At 59.3% G+C, this 21,779-nt stretch overlaps 1 protein-coding gene across 1 annotated transcript in view; it reads right to left on the reverse strand.

Moving 5' to 3' along the window:
* Positions 1-762: 762 nt before the first annotated feature.
* The window catches only part of MMP15 (matrix metallopeptidase 15), a 29,265-nt gene continuing 8,248 nt past the window's right edge, over positions 763-21,779 (reverse strand). Inside the window, exons 2-10 of the mRNA XM_048870863.2 lie at positions 16,449-16,597; positions 15,814-15,936; positions 14,143-14,450; positions 13,085-13,246; positions 11,914-12,155; positions 11,419-11,557; positions 10,050-10,200; positions 8,886-9,001; positions 763-7,456 (exon numbers count right to left, since the gene is read on the reverse strand). Coding sequence (XP_048726820.2) covers positions 6,963-7,456; positions 8,886-9,001; positions 10,050-10,200; positions 11,419-11,557; positions 11,914-12,155; positions 13,085-13,246; positions 14,143-14,450; positions 15,814-15,936; positions 16,449-16,597 — 1,884 coding nt within the window. The 3' untranslated portion in view covers positions 763-6,962. The remainder of the gene's footprint in view (positions 7,457-8,885; positions 9,002-10,049; positions 10,201-11,418; positions 11,558-11,913; positions 12,156-13,084; positions 13,247-14,142; positions 14,451-15,813; positions 15,937-16,448; positions 16,598-21,779) is intronic.

Here is a 21,779-nt window from a genome sequence, read left to right on the forward strand (position 1 = left end):
ATTTACCCTTTCTCATAAAAGTAGGAGGAGGGGCCAATCAATGGCATTAAAAGCCAGGGTTTGTTTGGGTGTGTGGGGGGAGATGTTTTAAATGCAAGGCATAATTAAACTGTGGAACTCGGTGCTACAGGATATTACCAAAGCTAAGACATTAGCACGATTCATAATAATCATAGACATTTATATGGCTAGGAACATCCAGAGGTACATTAGCTAGTACCAGACATTTAGCAGGGCTAGAAACCCTCATGATTCAGGGCATGTTAACCTCCAGCTGACAGGAGTCAGGAAGACACCTCCCTAGACTGCATTATGGGAGCTCTTACAGCTGTCTCTGAAGCTAGTGCTGGGGACCATCGGAAACGGGCTACTGGACTAGAGGGACCATTGCTCTGACCCAGTCTGGGCATGATCCGGTCTCATGCGTCCAGGTTTGGGACGACCGCTGCAGGGTGGGGTCTGGCAGGACGCATCATGTGCCTGCCTCGCTGAGGACTCCTGCAGCTGCTCCACATGGAGCTCTGCCTTTGACGGCAATGGGTGTGTCTTGTGGTGCCCAGCAGCAGGATTGGGGTCCCTGTCTGCAGCATCACACACATGGCCAGATGCATTAGAAGGGTCTTTCTATTGGTAGTGGTGGTGGTGGGGCCTTGCTGGGCCAGCGGGCCTGATTCCAGCTCCCCTTGAGCCAGGTTCTCATACCGATGCCCACCACCTCCGTACCAATGATCACCCAGGGTCAGAGATCACAGGAGGCTGAACGCCGGGCAAAACCAGTCTTTTATTGTCTTGTAAAACATTCCCCTCTTCTGCCCACTTCCCAGCTGGACTGGCTCACCCATTGTTAGAAGATTCAGGCAGCAGATGCCCGCTGACAGGCCCTGTCCCAAAGCCCCTGCAGCCGATGGAGAGGGGCTGGCCTGCTGCAGGCAATGCTCTCCTAGCTGCCAAGCCAGGACAGCATTCAAAGCTTGCCCCACAGAAGCCCCTCTCCCCTGGGTGTTTGCCACCTTCGCTGCAGCAAGCCTGGGATTATGATAACGCCAGGAAAGGGCAATGAAACCCAGCCTTGTGTTTACTCCACATTCCATGGCCCCTTTGATAGCAGCTTATGTTGGCTTTAAACCTGCTCAGCAATCTCACAGGCTGGAAAACAAAGGCCCTCCCCAGCCAAGTAAACGAAGCAATTGCCGATAAGGTGCTGTGGTCATGCCACCTCCAGCTGCTCCCTGGCTCTGCTGGGCGAGGAGGATGGCACAGGGAAATGGGACTGCGGCAGCTGGCTTGCTAGGGGTTGGAAGATGCTGAGAGCTCAGCCCAGGAATGTCAGGGACTGGTGGGCTGGAGGAGCATCAGATGCTGGGCACTGGTGGGGAGGGGAGGGGAGGAGGTGCCTTGGGACTGGAAGGGGGATGGTGCTGCAGGGGCACTGGGTGGGGGCTCCCGGGACTGGAATGGGGGCAGGCGGTCAGGGACGCTTCAGGTGCACTGGAGGAGCTGGGGTCAGAGGACAGCCTGTGAAAAATGGAAGGAGAGTGTCAGAACTATAGGGGAAAGCCCAGAGCTGGCCAGGACTGAGAGGACTGGCAGAGCTGGGTGTGAGGTCCCAGCCCAGGAGACAGGGGTTCTGCAGGCCAGGACTGGGGGCCACTGGCAGAGCTAAGGGCATGGACTGGAAGGCAAACTGGGCTAGCGGGGAAGGGGGAGGGGTGGGTGCCATCATCCTTTTACACTCCTGAGGGCTGGTATGTATGCAGCTCCCAGGGGTATCAAGCAGTGCAAACAGGCCCTCAGAAAGTTAAAACCTGGAGTTTTCAGCCCACCTCCGCACCCACCTCATCACCCCTGTTCCCCTGCCCAGCTTGCTGGGACCTCACTACCTCCTTGCCTGAAAGCTGCCGAAACAAGGCAAGCCACCTTTTCTCACAGCCTCGTTGTTCCACTGAGTGCCTGCTCCCCAGATACCAAAATGTAGCCAGCCAGGTCTGTGCTGCGCCTGACGCGACTTCCTGGAGAAGGGGCTCCAGGGCCAAGCTCTTCCTTGGAGGTTTTTCTTGCAAGGGAAGTTCAAGCTAGAGACCCACCCTTGCTAGCCTCCATCCCCATGGCCGGACCAGCGCCGGCGATGACTCCTGGTTCGTCAGAGGGCAGGAGAAGACAGCCTTAGAGAGAGGCCCCCGCTGTCCATGCACACGGCTCCCATGCTAGTGATGCAAAGACTGGCTCCTTCAGGAAAGTATTCAAAGGCCGGAGGGGCAGCTTGGGTGCCATGAGTTAGGATGAAGGAGACAGAGGGGTATTTGCTGTACAATAGCTGTCAGCAGCAGCTCTCCCCGAGCCCCGGGGCCCAGTCCTAACCTCATCCCCGCCCCGATTGTGAGGGAGGCCTGGTGCCCAGGGCCAGCCCAAGGCTCTGCAGCTCCAAGGCAGGGTGGACTGTTACTATCTCCATGCCTGGTCCTGCCCAACTCAGGCTCGGCATCTGCTCCAGTGCCCCCCCCCCAGCCAGGGCCCTCACCCTGTAAGTTGCAGAGCACCCAGGAACCTGCTGAAATGGAGCAGCAGGTGCTCAGCACCAGGGCAGGGCTGGGCCACCGCAGGCCCCAGGGCAGAGGGGTGCAGCAAGAGGCAAGTGAGTGGAACTGCAGCAAACTGCTCCTGGGCTAAATGGACTCATGCTAAGGGCAGGCCGGGGAGGGGGCCGGGGCAGGGGACGCACGAGACAGCGGCCCACGGCTGGTTTGGTAGGATTTATTGTGTAGCAGTTAAACATGACCAGCATGGACATTAAAAAAAAAACCAAACACACGTGCACACACGAGAGAGAGACACAGACAGACACCACAAGGGATAGGGCAGGGCCTGGCGGGATGTCACCATGAGCCCCCATGCCCGTGGGACACGGCCTCTCGCGCTACTGCCGGGGCCCCAGTTCCCCGCCACACCTGCCGGCACAGAGCCGAGGTGCTCAGGGTTAGTTACCCTCCGATCCGGTCCCCTTCCCCCGTGCTGACGGGGGCATGGACGAGATGCAGGGACAGAGAGCGACATGGGGTGGGGAGAGCCGTCAGGCCACAGGAACAGCCCCTCTCAGAGGCAGCCTACCTAGGGAATGGGGGGGCTCACTACCTCAAGCATTGGTGCCCTGTGCCCTGCTAGGGAGCCTCAGGCTCACATTCAGTGGGGCCTGGTGGAGCTGAGGCCCAGATCCTGGAAGTTAGGCACCTAAATTCCTCTGAGGCTCAGGGCCTGACAGCCTTGGGAACCTAACCCCGGCCTGCCTTGCTAGCACTGCGTGACTGAGCTAGACGTCGCTCTGGGGCCCTTCCGGAGCAGGGGTCGGCGTGGAGGGGCCCAGCAGTCTCATGCCATGGTGAGCTCACCCCTGCAGGGTCCCATCAGCAGGGTCAGCGAGGTGAAAGGCTCCCCTGGGGCACATGCACTGGGGGGGACGCTGCTCCGGGGGAGCCAAGCCGCCTCCAGGAAGGCAGGGCGTGGAGTCCTGCCTCCAGGCAGAGCGAAGGGGCAGCTGGGCTCTGGGCCAGCCCTGGCCCAAAATGCACTTTCTCCAGCACACACCTGTGCGCTTAAAAATGGAACAATTTTCCGTTCATTAAAGCCAAGGGTTCTGCGAGTGCCTGGCCCCGGCCCAGCTCCAGCTTCCAGATGGGCTCGAAGAGGGGAATGGCTTTGGCTGATCAATGCTGGGAACGCTCCAACTGGGAAAGACAAGCGGCTGGAACCAACAAAAGGCTTTTTCCAGACAAAGGTGACCACATGGTCGCTGACGGGGAAGCTGGGAGCCCGGGCTTTCCCATGGAGGGGGGTAGGTGGAGGGGAACTGAGCAAGGACTGCTCTAGGGATCCAAGCTCCTGGGGACTCCAGCGATACTCCCCCCCCCCCCCCCCCGATCCCGAGGGCTGAGAACAATCTCACCCGGCAGCTCCATGTCCTGGGAGAAATGCCTGCCTTTGCAATATCATCTGAGGTGCCCACAGGGGAGCAGCACCCTGGGGCGACAGAGAGCAAGTGGTTCCGCTGACTGATCCTCAGCGGGTCTAAACTGGCATCGCTCCACTGAAGCCAACGGGGCTTTACTGGTTTACACCAACTGGGGATCTACTCCATTGACTTCAGTGACGCCACATCCATTTACGCCAGCGGAGGCTCTCATCCAAGTCAATGGAGAGACGCTGATTTCCAGCCAGTGAGGAGCTGGCTCTTAATCTTTAGCCCAAGCTGCCAATTCATCCCTGTAGCAAACCCCGATCCCCTCTGCCTAGACGCAACCCATTCGCCTGTGCAAAGCTGCCATGGAAATGGCCTAGCCCAGACACAAATGTTACTTGCTGATCCTTGACCATGATAACAAAACCACCACTATTTTACTCAACCATGAAAAAAGGCAGATTTGGCCAGGCCGGTTCTGGCCCAGAGTACAGGCATCAGGGACCCACTGGAAATCCCACCCGTTTCTCCACCTTGCGCCCATCAGCAGTGCTGGGACAATTTCCCCATGCAGGGGAAAGCCAGCACGTCTGGTGCAAGAATGGAGGAGCGGGCAGGATCTGCAGAGCGGGTGCTGCCCTCCAGATCAGCAGAAAGGCGAAAAGGTCTCAGCTGCACTCACTGGGGTTGGGTGTTCAGAGCCCCCTTGTTCCTGATACGCAACCTTTCCTGGTGGATCCCAGCTCTCCAGGAAGAGATGTTCCTGATAAGGCCACAACCTCTAGTCGAATTCAGTGGTGCAGTTACAAGGAACCTGTAGTGTCTGCTAATCTGGGGTTTGCCAGGCTGCTGACCAAACTGGGAAGGCGTCTCTCCTGGCTTGCTGCCCCATCTCCAGAGACTGAAGAGCTCTGCAATGGCCAGAGCTTTGTTCCACCCAAGCTGCAAGCCCGTGTCTGGCTGTCCCTCGGCTCCCACAAATGCTTTTATTTGGTAGAGTTTCTAAGCTGCACATCCCCCCCTGCACCCCTGCCCAGAGCGGCTCGCCCCCCGAGCATGGCGCTCTCAGGCGAGAGCACCGGTGGGGCTCTGATCACCCGTACTTCTCTGGGGCAGTGGGGGCTGGGCGGCGGAGCTTGCTGCTTTCCCAGCCCCATTTCCCACAGGCCCCGGAGGCTGTGGTTTGTTTCGGAAGTGGGTGTGCGGGGGAGAAGGAAGCGGATGAAAAGCAGCTACAGGGTGACTTCCATCGTAAGAGCCTCTTCCCAATGGACGGAGGCCCTGATGGGAACCAAACAGCGTCACGCTGGGGCTGGGAGAAAGCACAGGCCCTCGGCTCCTGGCCAGCCTTCCCAGGGCAGGTTCCAGAGACCTCTGCTATCTTTAGGCTCCTTACCCCCCTTGTTTCCCAGCTGCAAACAGTTAAACAGGAAATAAACGCAGTGATGTCACCTCCACCCCATCTGCCTGGGCCAGAAAGCCCAGCTCAGCACGCCTCGGAAACCAACCAGTGCCTGGATACTCAGCAGCAGCCGCCAGAACCAGGCTTCTCTTGCACCTTCAGCTCTGCCAATACCCTGCAGCCCCCCCGCTATTCCAGTTCTGGGCTCCCATCCAGCTCAGCCAATGCCCCTCCGTCCTGCCCTGCAGCCCCCCCAGCTACTCTAGCCACAGGGCCCCGCCTAAACAGATGTATAATCCTGGTCAGTCCATGTTAAAAATCCTTGCTAGACACAAGGCTGAGGCCGTTAAACTCATGTCACCTGTGACCTGAGCCAGGATTGGAATCCAGTTCTCCAGCTGGTACGTGCACCCTCACTACCCCACTGCCCTCCCCTTTCTGGAGCTTGGCATTGAAAAGCAGGGGAAAGCAGATATCCACAGCCCAAGGGTGGCCATGGGCAGCAGCTCCTGGAAGAGGCCATCTCCCCTGGGCCCTGCCGCCAGCGCGCTGCTTGTGGGGAAAACCTGCCACTAGATGTTCAAACCAGGCGAGTGAGAAGAGGGGCTGGGGATATGGCACCCCACTCCCCCAGGGCAGTGCACTGAGTGGCTGGCCCACCTGATCCGGGGAGGAGCAGGGCTGCGAAGACCACTGACGCGAGGAGACGGGGAGGGGAGCTGCGGGGGCTCTCCCTGAAACAGACATCGGAGCCACACCACCTCGGATGAGCCAAGGAGCCAGCTGGGAAAAGGCTTCCCTTCCCTCGGGCTGGAGGACGTATCCCCCCTGGGAATGACCAGACCAGGGGTGAACCACCCAGACCAGGATCCCCTCCCGCTGCTCCATGGGCCCAGCCAGGACGCAGCACAGAGGGGCACAGACAACACAAGCACGACGTGTGGATGGGCCCCAAAGGGAAACATCCAGGAGGGCTGAGTCCTGGGGGAAGAGCCAAGCTGAAGAAGCATTTCGAGTTCTGCCCCTCCAGGCCTGCGGCTGGGTGCCGAGCCGAGAACACAGCCGAGGGAGGTGGCGTCTGAGGATGGGGGGGGAGACCCCCATGGCCCAGGAGGGCCATAAGGGAAACCCACCCAGCCGTCCCCTCCCATGGGGGGCTCGGTGCTTGGAGCCCAGGTGCTTCTGTGAAGCAGAGATGGGGGCCCGCAGCAAACGGCTGCTCCCCAGTGCCAGCCCTGTAGTGACGAGAGATCGGGGCTGCAGAGCACGGAAATGGTCTCCCTCGCCCAGCGGGAACACTGGGAGCAACCCCCCTCTCCCCCAGCAGGGAGGGGGCCATAGGCGGCCTTGATCCAGGCACGGGAAGGGCAGGGGGTGGCTGTCGGCACGGAGGAGGAGGAGTCTGTGCTGGGGTGTCTCCTACATGCTCGAGGGGGAAGCAGGCCTGGCCGAGCGCATTCAACTCAATGTGCAAAATCTTGGTGTAAGGTAGTCTGGGAAAGGCTCTTGGGGCTTCGTCTTCTCAAGCTTCTTTGTTAGCACCATGGTGGTGGGAGAGGAGGATCGGGGGGTGGGTGGGGCTCAGGATGGGCGGGGGGGGGTGGTCCAGGATCAGACCCACTCCTGCAAGGAGCGTTTGCAGTAGAGCAGCATCCGAGGGGCCCCCTTCCTGTGCATCTGGATGATGGCGTAGATGAGGCCCAGAACGCAAAGCAGCAGCACCAGGGGCACCATCACCATGACGATGCTCATGGTCCGCGTGTACTTGTCTATCTGCACCACGATGTCCACGTCGTTGCCGTTGCCCCGGGTGGGGCCGCCGTAGTCCTCCTCCTCCTCCTCCTCCTCCTGCTCCTCTCGGTCGCCGGGGCGTGCTTCGGCCTCCCCTTCGTCCCCCTCCCGGTCATCGCCTGTGCCCCTGCCGTCCGGGTTGAAGGGAGGTCTGTCCAGGTCAGGCCATCGGTGCCCGGGGTCGGGGTCCGGCACCAGTGCCTCGTGGCAGCCCATGAAGTCCCGCAGGATGGACTTGGGGTACCCCGGCTCGGTCTTCAACCGCTCGTTGTCGAACTTCCAGTACTTGGTGCCTTTGTAGAAATACGTGTACGCTGGAAGGGAGCCAATGAAATAGGTTAGCGCCACCTGATCCGCTAACCACTCAGCCACACCCCAGAAACACCCTCTCTGCTACCCCACCCTGCCTTGCCCCCTCATCTGGTATTCTGCCTGCTGCCACATCTGATCAGCCCACTTGTCTGGTATCCTCGCCTCTGGTGGTAGCCAATAACTGATGCTTCAGAGCAAGGAGAATAAAGCCGGTGATAATGCACCTGGCTAATTGTGCAATGCTGAAGGATGTGCTTTGAGGGGGGTTTCCTTCCTGACCCTTGCAGTGATGGGCTGATGCCCTGAAGCATGAGAGTCAATTTCTCCTAGTGCAAATATAATTGATCATTTAATTACTCAGCACCCTCCTTTTTAAAACCCAGTCCCAGGAGCTGACCCTATCAGTCCCTGGATCCAGAATCCCACTACATGCTGTATGAACGAGCACTTTGTTCGCAACATCCTGCTGGGAGTCTGTTCCCCGCCAGGGACAAACAATTCCCTTTGCTTTAGCACTGCCCCGGGGGAGCTTAGTGACTTAGCGCCCTGCTGAACAGAACAGAAGATGGGCATTAGGCAGAGCCAGCGACCAGGAAACGGAGCAGAGGAAATTGGACTTCCTGTAACTCCAAACGAGGCGCTCTGCTGGGGTGAGAGAACAAGTCCCGTGCCCTCTGCAAGCTCAGGGGATGACACCAGTCTCCATTCCCGCACCCGCTGCACCCAGCTCAGTGCAATGTTGCTGCTACGGTGACCCTTTGGTACCAGGAGCCAGGTAACCCTTGGGGAGCCAGGTGTATAACAGGCAGCAGCCAGGCCAAAAAGCAGCAGCCCCAGCGCGAACACAGGGAAAGGAGTCAGAAGCACAAAGGCCAAGAGGCCGACACGGGATCAAGGGCAAGCAGAAGACTGCAATCTGCCGTGGGTTCCACAGGAGGATTGGGTGGGCAGTTGAACAAGCTCATCAGCTGCTTCTCAAAGCCTTAGAGAGCCGGGGGCGGGGGGGGGGAACCAATAATAATACAAAGCAGGGCAGAGAGAGAGGGAAGAGGGGGCAGGGTACAGAGACAAGGAACTGACCAAGTTCTCAGAGTGGCCTGTGCCCATCTGGTTCCCACGCCCTAGCCAGAAGGGGGTGATGCCGAGGGGCTAGGAGGTTAGAGATACAGAGATGAAAGGGACTCTCCCTGCTTTGCTCACTGTAATCTTTGCAGCCAAAATTGCAACACCCCCCCCCTTCTGAAAGAGCCATAAGGGGCAGTGATCATTGTTATCCTTGGAGTGCCCACGCCAGATCGTCAGCTGTGGGTCTGCCCCGCCGAGTCTAATCCAGGAGCCGGTGGGCAGTGCTGAGTGATTTCCCTGCTGGCGAGGGGGTTCCTACAGAGGGGGTAGCTGGCTCCCGCAGGAGGGCTCTAGCATCTCACTCACAGGCATCTGAGCTCAGGAAGGCCCCCTTGGGCGTGGCAGGGATTCCCACCCACACGGTGATCAGCTTCGGGTAGCCGGGATCCGCGGAGTGGGTCTCCTCCTTAAAGCGCCAGTACCTGCAGAAGAGATGCCCCTGTGAGCAGATGGCACCCAGGCAGCTCAAAGGTGTCCGCCCCCCACCCTGCAGCCCCCCTGCCCGAAAGGGCTCAGGTAGGCTGGAGCACGGCTAGGGCAGCGCCGTCCCTGGCTTAGAACCAGCAGGGGGCGTCCCGCCTGCTTAGATCGCAGGAAGCGTGGGGGGGGATACTCCTGCCGGCCCCCCCCATCCCCGTCCAACCAGGTGCCGACACGGAAGGAGTAGGAGCACCACCCTCATTTCACGGGGAGGGGAAACTGAGGCACAGAGCTAGGCAGTGCCTTGCCAAAGTCAGTGGCAGAACTGGGACTAGAACCCAGCCTCCCAGACCCGTGCGTCAGCCGCAATGCCCTAAGATCGCTGGATCCTGCCCACAGCGAGCAGGTTGGAGCGGCACACAGATACCCCCCCACCATAGGTTTGAGTCCCGCAGTGCTGCGGGATAGGGAGATGCTGGGGGACTGGCGGGGGGTCAGCAGCAGAGGGAGCCGTGATGCGCCAACATCTCCCGCTTGCACTCTGTCTTCCCGGAGGGCAAAGGCAAGGACGGGTTTCTGAGGCTTGTCTTTAAAACTCTCCCCTCCCCCCTCCCATTTCCTGTTTCCCACCCCGGCTCCAACATCCCCCCTCCCCTGCAGGTAGCTTGGGGAAGGGCTGCCACCCCAAGTGAAGGGGAGGAGGCAGCTGGGGCCCGGGGCCCACACCCGGAGAAATTCACAGGGCTGCAGAAAAGTCTCTCGGGAGAAGTGGCAGAAGGGTCAGTGCTCGGGAGGGTACATGCGGGGCTGGGAGGAGCAGGATGATAAACAACACTCAGTGCATCCCATCGGGGGTGCCCCCCATTGTCCCCATGTGACAGATGGAGAAACTGAGGCACAGAGCGTGGTCCAAGGATGCCCAGTGGCAGAGCTGGAAATAGAAGCCAGGGGTCCCCACAGCCAGGCCCCTGCTCTGACCCCTAGACCACGGGAAGCCCTACCCTCCCGCATGGCCCATTGGCGCCCCCCACTCAAGCTGGGCCAACCCACCTGTCCCCGCGGAAGAAGAAGGTGTGTCCTGTGGGCTCCCACCAGATGGCAGTGTCGATCCTGTCGTAGGGGATGCCCTGCCCGTAGCTGGTGAGGGGCTGCGGGTACCCGGGCTCCAGGTTTGCCTCTCGGAAGAGCCAGTACCGATCCCCTGGGAAAGGAAGGGGAAGCTGAGATGGTGGGAGGGCCATGGACCACGTGGCATGTAGGAGACAAGTCACCAAACCCAGCCCAGCACGCTGGAGCCCAAGGGCCCTCCTGGCCAGGCACCTGGGACCATGTGCTGCTATGGTGCCGAGAAACCACTTGGGCTAAGCTCAGCACCCGTGTCCCAGCACCCGGCCTCGTTCTCCCTCTGAGACGCAGCCTCTCTCAGCAGTCGCACCCCTGCTGGGCACCATCCCGCTGCTGCACTGCCGACCCCCCCGGGCTCCTCCTCACCCAGCCGGGGCCAAAGCTCCTCCAGGCTAAGCTGGGCGCTGTCCCCATGCCCTGAGCCTTTGCCCCGGCATTGGCTGCGCTGTGTGGGAGCGCAGGGCTGGGATAGCAGGGTCAGCACTGGGGGCACTGGCTGAGGGGGCAGGGAGGGGAGCCTGGGGCTGGGATAGCAGGGGGCAGGGGCTGTGGGGCACTGGCTGAGGGGGTGGGGAGCCCAGGGCTGGGACAGAAGGGGCCAGGCGATGTGGGTCAGGCCTGAGGGGCACTGGCCGAGGGGGTGGGGAGTCCAGGGCTGGGATGCAGGAGGCAGGGCTGTGGGGCACTGGCCGAGAGGGTGGGGAGCCCAGGGCTGGGACAGAAGGGGCCAGGGAATGTGGGTCAGGACTGAGGGGCACAGGGCAAGGGGGAGGGGAGCCCAGGACTGGGATAGCAGGGGACCTGAGATGTGGGGGAGGACTGAGGGGCACTGGCCAAGGGGGAGGGGAGCCCAGGGCTGGGACAGCAGGGGGCAGGGGATGTGGGTCAGGACTGAGGGGCACAGGGCAAGGGGGAGGGGAGCCCAGGGCTGGGATAGCAGGGGACAGGAGATGTGGGGGAGGACTGAGGGGCACTGGCCAAGGGGGAGGGGAGCCCAGGGCTGGGACAGCAGGGGGCAGGGGATGTGGGTCAGGACTGAGGGGCACTGGCCGAGGGGGTGGGAGCCCAGGCCTGGGACAGCAGGGGGCAGGCGCTGTGGGGCAGGACTAAGGGGCACTGGCCAGGGGGGAGGGGAGCCCAGGGCTGGGACAGCAGGGGGCAGGGGATGTGGGTCAGGACTAAGGGGCACTGGCCAGGGGGTGGGGTAAGTCTGCCGAGCTCTGGGAGCAGTGATCGCTCCCTCTCTCCAGCTCTGCATTCCAAGAAAGCCCCTGCCCCTCCCCGGGTCTCTCACCTTTGAAGAACACGAACTTGCCGTCGTGCCTCTCGTAGGCGGCGTCGATGTCCCCGGGGAGGCCCCTCCAGAAGTGCCCGATGGGCATGGGGTAGTTGTCCAGCACCCGGTTATGGCGAACCCTCCAGAACCATCGGCCCTTTAAGACAGGAGGCCACCAGGCTTGAAGCTCAGCACAGTCCAGGGAAACAGCCTGCCCAGCCCATGCGAGTGGGGAGCCAGGCCCCGGGCTCGGCTGAGCAGCAGGATTCACTCGTAGGGCTGGTTGGGACGGCCCAGGGCAGGTCTCCTCACCTCCATCCTCCGCAGGCCGAGGGCAGAGGAGCACAGTGGGGTGCAGACCCGGGGGAGGGGACCTCAGGCAGCCGGGGAAGGGGGCAGCAGGGGGGCAAGTGGCCCGCCAGTGCCTGGTCCCATAACCAGACACTGGGAAGGGACGGGGGAATGGAGGGAGGAGGGAGGCAGAGGGGAGGATGGAGAAACGGTGCTTGGTACCTTAAACACAAACATTTCCCCGCGCAGCACAGCCACGGTGTCGAACTCCCCATCACAGATGTTGGGCCCGTACTGGTCGGGCCGGTCGGTGGTTCTGGGCCGGTCCGGGTTGCCTGGTTTCGGGGGCCGATCTGGTTTACCGGGGGGAGGTGGCTTGGGGGGTCTGTGGTCTGGCTTTCCAGGGCCGCGGGGAGTCACCGTAGGGAGGGGCCGGGTGGGCTGGGGCTGCCCATCAGGGGCACCTGGGAAAGAGGAGGGGGCAGTGAGAAATCACTCCCAAATGTCTAACCCGGCTGGGCAGGGCTGGACAGGACCAGCTGTGTTGGTACAAATCTGCAGGCACCTGGGCCTCACCATACCGTGCCCCCAACTTTGTGGGCTACATGGAGTCAGTGGGGTGAGATCTCGACACTCATGACTCCAAAAGGACAGGCCCCTGCCACTACGGCTACAGGGGAATCGCTCTCAGCAGTACAGGGCCTATGACACAACCCGAGCAGGGCAGGGTACCCGCTAGACAGGGTAGTGCCTAGATTTTATTGTGACTGGGGACTGATGTTCCCCACATGTTACAGCTGTGTGCCTGGAAACACCCCCGGCTTGGGGGCGGAATGACAAATCATTAACTCCTTACTGTCTGGTGCGAAAGGGACAGAGCAGCATTTCTCTGTCTCCCTAGCCCCTCTGCCAGCTCCCGGACTCCAGTCCAGTTCCCAAAGGGCAAGGACAGGCAACGCTGGGCAAGAAGCCCCAACCCCATGCTCCACGCCCATGGCGATGTCCTCCCTACAGCTACCCTCTCGGTAGGGTGCGACAGGAGTCTGGAGCGAGGGGAAGGGACCCGGGCCATGGGGGACAGCCACTTCCAGGCAGATACCGGGAGGCTGCTCTGGACGGCTCGAGCTGTAGAGCAGGTTCTGGGGATCCGGGGGCAAGTCTGAGGAAGGGGCGGAGGGGCACCTGCCTCATTGCCTGGATCCATGCTGCGCAGAAAACCAGTGGCTCAGCAGCAACGAAGGGGTTAACAGCAGCAGCTTAAGGTTAATGCTTTGCTGAGGGGAAGGGACTTTGATCCTGCCTGTCACTACTTCCCAACACACACACCTGGGCTGGGCTGGCCAAGCTCCACGCCCTGCCCAGCCCCCATGCCTGAGCCTGGGACCCCACTCACCGTACAGCTGCTGGATGCCCTTGAGGTCATCTTCGGGCAGCTGGAAGTTCTCCGTGTCCATCCACTGGTAGAAGGGGGCCATGATGGCGCTTGGATTGCTGGAGTGCTCCAGCCCCAGCGAGTGCCCCAGCTCGTGGATGGCCACCAGGAAAAGATTGTTGCCTGGAAGGGAGAAATGCGCTGTCAGACACGGACGGGAGCCAAGCGGTGAGCTCAGGGACTGCCCCCAGCAGAGTGGAGAGACCCCAAGACATCCACCAACCCTGGGTCTCCTGCAGCCCACTACCCAAGGGATTAGCAATCATTTCCTTTCCCCCCAGGCCTCCCTGTGCCAAGCGCGGGGCTCTTTGTCCATGATCTAGGCCCGCCAGTACCTCTCCCACGGTTCTCCCTGACCATGCGCCAGAGGGGGCTGTGTTTGGGATCACGACAACTCACCATGCCAAGTCAACTCACGCTGGACAGTGTACCCAACGCATTGGCAACCCCTTCAGCCTTCAACTCACGCTGCGTCGTGCCCACGCCGGGGGGCAAGAGACAGCTGCCTCCTGCCTTGCCAGCCATGGTCCCACCAGAGTAAAACTCAACTCGGCCTTAACTGCTAGAGCCAGAAGGGACTGCTGTGATCATCCAGCCTGCCTCCTGCAGAATGCAGGCCAGAGAACCCTACCCAGTGAGTCCAGACTCAAGCCCATAACTCATGGTTGAGCTAGAGCAGGTCTTTTAGGCACATATCCCACCTTGAATTAAAGACTTCAACTGATGGAGAATCCACGACCCTTCTAGGTACACTGTTCCAATGGCTAATTACCCTCACTTAAAAACTTGCCCCTTATTCCAGCCTGACAGTGTCTAGCTTCAGCTTCTTGTTATGCCTTTTCCTGCTAGGTTAAAGAGATGGTTACTGCTGGAAATCTCTTCCCCATGTACGCACTTGTAGCCCACAGTGATCTCTTAACCTTCTGGATTCCACCTGGGACTCACCCTCCCCACACTAAGTCCCTTTCCCCCCTCTCCGCCCCAGTCACCAGCCTTCCCAAGGTGCCAGCCAGTCTCACCAGACACGTCGGTGTTCTCCAGTGTCCAGGGCTCGTCCGAGTCAAAGTGCGTGTCCCCTCCCATCCCGGGGCCAGGGAAATATGCATGGGCCAGGAAGCCCCCCACGCCGTCGAAGGGGGAGCTGTCTCCGTGGAAACCGGAGGCGAAGAGCACCATGATGTCGGCCTCCTTCCTCCTCTTGTGCCTAATGTCATCGTAGGGGACCTCTTGGAAGACAAGGGGTGTTGCCTGCTCCCACACCCGGAAGGCTCGGCGAATGGCCTCGTACGAGTGGTACCACCCCAGCTTATCCGTGTAGTTCTGGATGCTGGAGGCACAAAACCAGGGGGTTGGGGGGTGAGTGAGCGTGGGATTGCTTGTGAGGCATGAGAAACTGGGACAGGAGAAGGACCAGACAAGTTAGTTTCACTTTGGTTTCAGGTCAGTTTTGCTCTCTGGCACTAACCCCATGCAGCAACATCTGGGCTGCGAACCCTGCAGGGGGAAAGCTCACATCCCACCCAAAAATGGTTTCACGGGGCATTACTCATGTATTAGAACATATTATAATCCAAACCTTTCTCCAGCAGGGACTGACGCCAGGATCTCCAGCTCCAATGCGCAGACCTAGCTAAGCACTGGGGGCCGGAGCCTGCTTCCACTGACGTCAATGGCAAATGTCCCATTGGCTTCAGTGGGGAAGGAGCAAGCCCCCAAATCCCCTGTGCACAGCAGAGGAGCAGGGAGTTCTCTCTGGATCAGCCATACGGGGTAGGGCAGGGGGAGGGACACAGACACTGGGCCAGTGGGTTACATCAAGGTTTATGATACCCTGACTGCTGGGCCCTGCCCTTCCCTAGGGGCTCTCATCTTTGAGTCTTGTTGGTCCCTTGGCAAAGGGCCTGAGGCATCCCTTTACTGGCCAATTTCATTTTACTGCCCCGGGATCTCTTTAACAGCACTGCCCCATGTTTTATAACCATCCTCTCCCGACTGGGAGACAGAGGGGGGTGGGAGCCACGCGAGCGGCAGAACCCCATCCCAAGAAGGGGAGCCGATGGCGCTGTTGCAGGGCCAGCCTATGGGCAACCTCCAGGGCGGCCAGCAGAGCTGCATCCACTCCCACCCGCCGAGGCGCTCGCCCCGAGGCGAGTTACACACTGCAGAACTCAAGGCCGCTCGTTAGGTAACAGCGGCACGGCACCGGAGCAGGCAGACATGGCAGCTGTTTAGCACCGAGCGCTGAGCCTGGGGTGGGGTGGGGTGGGCTTGTTTTGCAGCAAGGCCCGGACAATGGGCCGTCTGCTGCACGTGCTGCTCAGCTGAAATAATGCCCCAGGTAGACTGATGCGTGGCTGCTGGAGCCCAGCCCCTCTGCAGAGCAGATCCGGTCCCGAGCCCTGCTGCCCCACCCGGGGGTTGTGCCCTGGGCATGACCCTCCTCCGCTCCCTATGTTGCCCACTAACGACAATGGAATGACACCCTTGTAAAACTAGAGTAAGTGAGGGTCAGGCCCTGGGTGACGAGCCGTTTGCCCCTGCTGCATCCCGCATTTGGCCCTAGCAGCCTGGCAGGCCGAGCAGCCTCCGGCGCTGCACGAGTGGGGACGCAGGGCACGAGTGGGGACGCAGGGCACGAGCGGGGACGCAGGGCTCTCTAAGCCAAGGCCCAGCGGGCCGAGCGCCGATACCTGAAGGTCAGGTGGGTTTGGCTCCAGCGCCGCCCGGTGAGTGCGTACCGCTTCCGCCGCATGTTGGCTTTGATCTGGACTCCAAACTGATCCGGGACACCGCAGCGGGGCCGCTTCATCCACCTGGGGGAAGCCGAGCACAGCAGCCACCGAGTGAGGACTGAGAGAGTGGGGCTCGTGCTAGGGCTCGGACACCGCGTGTCTGGCAGCCTCACAAGGGGGTGGAGCAGGACCACTGGCTGGGGGGGGCGGGGGGGGCTCAACACCCAGCAGGAGACCAGACCCTAGGCTCTGGGAAGCCCAGTGTGAAGCTAGATGTGGGGGGCACCAGACAGGTTCCCAAGTCCCACCCATCTGAGAGTGCCTGGCACTGGGGAGAGTCAGGCGGTGCTTATGGTTGGGGAGATGAAAGGGTGTGGGGAGCTGGGGGCCCTTTGGGGCTGTAACGGGAGGAGGACAGCTCTGTCTCCTCCATCGCCCTCCTCCAGCACCCTGGGGCCCTGTTCTGCTGCCTTCGGCTGGCCCTCCCACCCCGACGTGCCGGATTGTCCAGCCAGTGTCTCCTGGGAGCGTCCCAAGGCCTGGGTGGGAGGGGAGTGGCAGGGAGTTAACTCCTCCCCCTTTCACACGCTTACAGCTTGGTCTCCTCATCCAGGACACCCGTCACCGTGATCCCATAGAACCTCTGCATCTCGGAGAGCGCGGAGGCCAGGATCTGCGCCGAGCGCATGGTGGACATCTGCCGGCTGGACTGCGGGAGGTAGCCGTAGAGCCGGAGCCAGGCCTGCAAAGGAGGCATGAGGGTCACACGCTGAGCCTTCCCCATGCCCACGATCTGGGGCACCTGGCTGGCACAGTGGGCTGGGGAGAAAATGGCAAACCTTCCACCTCCAGTGCAGGCCTTTACCCTTTACCTTTACTGACCTGGTCTGGAGTCAGGCCATTACCCTGGAGGGGAAAGTCTCCGCAGCCCCGTTCCCAATCTGGCCCATGGGAAACAGCCCCGTCTCCCCCTCTCAGAGTCCCCGTCGTGCCCCTCTACGAAGCAGCAAGGTCTGGCTTTGTGTGCTTACTGCTGGGGTCAAGGTGTCAGGCTCCAAAGGGTCCAGTTTAGCTGGCTACTCCCACGCTGCTGGGACAAGCCTGGGCGCCCCGCTGCTGGGAACTGCTCCCACTTGCCCATGCTGCCTTCTAGCCACCTGTGGGAGATCCAACCCCCACCCCCCGGCTCCCCGTGTGAGTAACAAGGGGCAGAGACTAGCTGCAGAACTTAGCATAAGGGGGCCCTCAGCTCACTCAGGGCTGTGAGGTACCAAGGGCATGCGAATAAATAATTCTAGCAAAAAGGGGTTGCTGCTTCCCAGACCCCTCCAGAGGCCCAGGATCCTGACTGTCACTGCTCTGAGCAAAGGACAAATAAGAAGGGAACTGGGCTGTTTACATTCCAGGCCCAGGAGGCTCTGGGGGGCTGTTTACACGCCAGATAATAAGGCTTTGATCTCCCTCCTGTTCTTCCATCCCTTCGCTTTTATTTACCTGCTATTTTTAATCTCCCTTTTGCACACGTGGGTCTGCCAGGTCTCTGGCCAGAACGGATCCCTCCCCAAGCCGAGATCATGTATCCTGCCTTGAGCCACCCTGCTGGACGGTAACAACAACTGGCAACCAACAGGCTTGTCCCAGAGAGAGGGATGCTGCGTATGGGCAGAGAGGGGTGGAAAACCGGGCACCGTGCCAATCACGTGGCCAGGGAGATTCCAGGAAGCAACAGCACATGGGCATCAGCTCGGAGGCGGCATGCTGGCCGGGAATATAGCCCAGGGAGTTGGCATATCCAACTGGAGAAGGGTCATTAGGAGGGAGGCTGGGGAGGTTACTAGCGCTGGTTATTCCTGACCCTTTCCATATCCTTTCACCTTATTGTTTCCTCATTTCTCACTTGGCTCCAAGCCACTCACAAGAAGCCATCTGCAGAGGAGGGAGCGCTGCAAAGCCCTAGCAAGCAACGCCTCGTTAGCCAGGGAACTTCAAAGGTGGCTGCATCCTGAAGAGGCAGATTAACAAGTCAACCCGTGGGTGAGGCAGGAGATAAACCAGGGTTTTATTTTATAGGTGAGCGTGGCAGTTTACATGGCGGGAGGCTGCATAGTCCACGGATCAGGCACTAGCTTGGGAGATCAGAGATCTATTCCTAGCCCTGCTGTGGATTCCCTTGGGGTAGGTCCACACAGCAAAGAAAAACCTGCTGCTGGCCCATGCCAGCGGACTCAGGCTTGGGGACTGGCTGGGGGGCTCTTTCATTGCTGTGTAAACTTCTGGGCTTGGACTGGGGTCCTGGCTCTAGGACCCTGTGCAGTGGGAAGGTCCCAGAGCCCCGCAAGCCCAAGTCAGCTAGCACGGAGCAGCTGTGGAGTTTTCTTTGCTGTGTAGACATACCCTATGTGACCTTGGGCCAGGATTTGCCCAGGAGCTTTGGAAATCTGACCATTGCTTGAGGAGGTGAATTGAAAATCCGGCCCATTAAAGCTTGCTTTTCAGAAGTGCCGAAAATCCACCCCCAATGAGGGTCACTCACCACCCATGCAAATTACCCCACCCACCATGCTGCCTCAGTTTCCCCAGCAGTACAATCAGGACAGTGATGGCTGCTTTTGTAAAGTGTTTTGGGGTCTATGGGTGGGAAGCAAATCAGAGCCCCTGAGGAGTTCACAGTCCAGGTTAAACTCAGGGGGAAGATGACAGTGGGGGAAAAGGGTATGGAGGACAAGAGGGAGACCTGCCAGTGAAAGTTCGGGAGGGGATTGTTTTCCCACCAGATGCTTCCTGTTAGCTCAGTTTCTTGTGATATACATGTGTGGTAAATGGAGTCAGTGCCTCAGAGATGAAAGGATGGGTATAAAGAAGGCATCAGGGAAGGAGATGGTTTCTTTGTGTGATATACCTGGCTGCTTGCCTGAAGCAAAATCATTTGAGCTAATTCAGCCAGGGTTCTGTCATTGATCTGATGGTTCCTTAAAAGGGGCTGGGAGGAGAGAGGGTGGAATAAGCCAATATGCAGAGTCAGCTCTTCCCTGGCCCACTGGGATGGTTTGAGAAGAACTCATTGTTTCCTGCCAGCAATGGACAGCCAGTGCCCAGTGCTGCAAGGGGAGAGCCTCGGGTTCGAGAGTGGCCTCACGCTGCCCAGTGGGACGCAGGGCAGGCACAATGCGTAGCCAGAAGTTCTTTCCTCTAACCTCCCCCTCGTGCGATCGTACAATTCAGTCTCATCCAGCAGTTCAAAGCCTGAAGCTGGGTGCAAACTGAAGCAAATCCACAGCTCGACTTTGGGGCACACGCACACAGGCAGCCAGGCTAGCGAAGGGCCAAGGCCCTGCCTCTTCTGTTCTATGGCTTTTGGAGGACTTGGCTGCCATTTACAGCAACGAGTTGCCCCAGAGAATGTGGCCTTCCAGTGAATCCTCTAAGCCAGGGGGCCCAGCTGATGCAGGGCAGGGTTCCTTGAATACTTCACCAGCTACCAAAGTGATGGGCCCCAAATAAATGCCGCTGAAAGGAGCTGGGAAAGCAGCCATAGACATGGATGAAAGCCCAAACCCACATACTGCAGTCACCAGCTAAGCCCTGTGTGTGGAGCCTGAACTCAGGATCTGATGGGGGCCCTTGCCTTTTGGGAGCATTGAGCTTTTGTAGGTGACAAGCCACGAGGCAGCTAGATCCTCACCAGCCCTTACTGCCTCTAGCGGTAAAGCATCTCCACGCCAGCACAGACATAGCTACACTTACAGCCTTTCTTGCTACTTGGCTGTGCGAAGGTTTCCAGTGCTCTGACAGTGGACTCCAGTGGGCTCTCAGACACCTGAAAGCTAAGGCTCCTAAGCTCTAGTCCACTGCTGCCCCGGATTCACTGCATGACCATGAGCAAGTCACTTAATCTCGCCGTGCCTCAGTTTTCCCACCTGTATGATGGACCTAACCTGCTGTGTCTGCCTCGGGGAGGTTTGTGAGGCTCGAGTACCCCTTAGGAAGTGCTTTGAAAGCCACAGCTGGAGAGCATAAAGGGCACGGTGTTATTCCTTCGCTGTCCCAGGGGTGGGCTAGATTTCGGGCTGTGTGAAATGAGAATTCTCTCCCTGGAGGGGTGATCCCAGGTGCTTTAGGCATCTCTGTCATGCAGTAAGCACTGGAATGACTGATTAGTAATGGACATCCCGGAGCTGGGGGAGACATTCCCATGTTATCCCGCCCACTCAAGCAGGGTCTGTTGGGATTCAGTGGGGCAGGGTGAGCTGAGGTGTGGGGAGCCGTGGCAGAGCGGTCGTTGCTAACACCCGTTTGAATTGTATTTTCTTGTTGATAAATCTGCTCTTGGCGGAAGAGGCTTTGCGAGCTGGCTTCGACTGTGAATAATTAGCAGGTCACTAGTGAACTAACTAATGAATCTGCACTCCTCAGTGACAGACAGAGAGGGCTCATGAGCCTTGTTTTACATTTGGGGAAACAGACATGGAGATGGGGAATGACTTGCCTATGGATACACAATAAACTCGGGGCAGGCTCTGGCCTAGAATCCAGCTCACTTGACTCCCGGCCTCCTGCTCGAATGAATGTGCTGCACAAAGAATTGCCCCTAGAAGTGACTAAAACCCAGTGTCCACAGTGTGTCACAGGCAAACCCTTGTAGAACTGGATGCCAGTTAGCAAGGCACAGTGATTGACCACAAGCAGGGCAGAGGAATGGGATTGCTGGCTGCCCGCTCCACAATGGCCAATGCCTGCCAGGCGGGGCAACGGCCAGGCGAGTGGACTTGCTGTACTGGATGAGATCATTGGGCTATTGCAGCTGGTTTTCGGGGGCTGGGGAGGAGACAGGAGAAGCTGCAGCTGGTATCACTATCACTGTGAGCATGGTGATGGGAGACGGCCATAGATATAGCTTGGCAGGGAGCCTCTTGCCTAGTTCCTTTCATTCCACTTGCCCCGGCCATTGCCCAGCCAGGCAGGCGTCCCATCCCCCATCCCAGACCTGGCTGGAGCCACCCCAGCACCGAACAGCTTGGCTTCCTTAACATCTCCCTAGCAGAGCTGGACCGGGGGCTGAGAGGCCCTGACCACAATGTGTCTCCCACTGAAGGCACTGTGGGTCCTCACCACTTCTCAGGATCAGGCCCTGACAACATCTCCTCTCTGCTCCATTAGCTGCAGTCACAGTTCCCTGGCAACAGCTCCAAATCAATAATGACTTATGGGCCCTGTCACGCAAAGGATCCCAGAGTGCTTTGTAGCCTTGCTCAAACAAGGGCAGGGTCAGGCCTCTTGGAAACCCCACCCCTGACCACATGCTGGGGAGAGGTTTTTGGAACCTGTTAAGAGCTGGGATCATGTTTCTTCTTGCACGAGGAAGATACAGCAGCCTGTGTGGTTTGTTTCCTTACACTGATACCAGCCCCGATTAACCCAGAGTGGAGTGACAGATTTTTATTTTTTTTTAATAAATCAATGGATTTGCTAATTGATTAATAGCAATCTGATCTACAGGCACATGGGGTCTATTACAATTTGTATCCAGAGGTTCATGCCGAGATCAGGGCCCCTTTGTGCCAGGTACTGTACATACAGAGAGAGATAGAGAGTCCCGGCTTCCAATTGCAACAGACAAAGGAAAGGCCCATGTTCCCATTTTACTGCACAGACAGTTGAAATGACTTGCCCAAAGGTCACTCAGGCAACACGGGGACAAGCCAAGAATTCAATGCAGTGCAGCGCTCAAGCCACAAGACCACCTCAAGGGAAACCATTCCAGTCATCATGGAGTCTGACTGCCTGGGTAGCAACCCAGCCAGCCATGGGGAGGGAGGTGACGATACCCCACGAGTTGGGGCAGGCAGTGCTGCAGAATCCAGCTCCCATTCAGCGAACACCTCTGTGTGCTGGGATGCCCTGCCTCCACAGGAGCTCCCTGCAGA

This window comes from Caretta caretta, chromosome 12 (genome assembly GCF_965140235.1).
Source record: "Caretta caretta isolate rCarCar2 chromosome 12, rCarCar1.hap1, whole genome shotgun sequence".
NCBI classification, from domain to species: Eukaryota; Metazoa; Chordata; order Testudines; family Cheloniidae; genus Caretta; species Caretta caretta.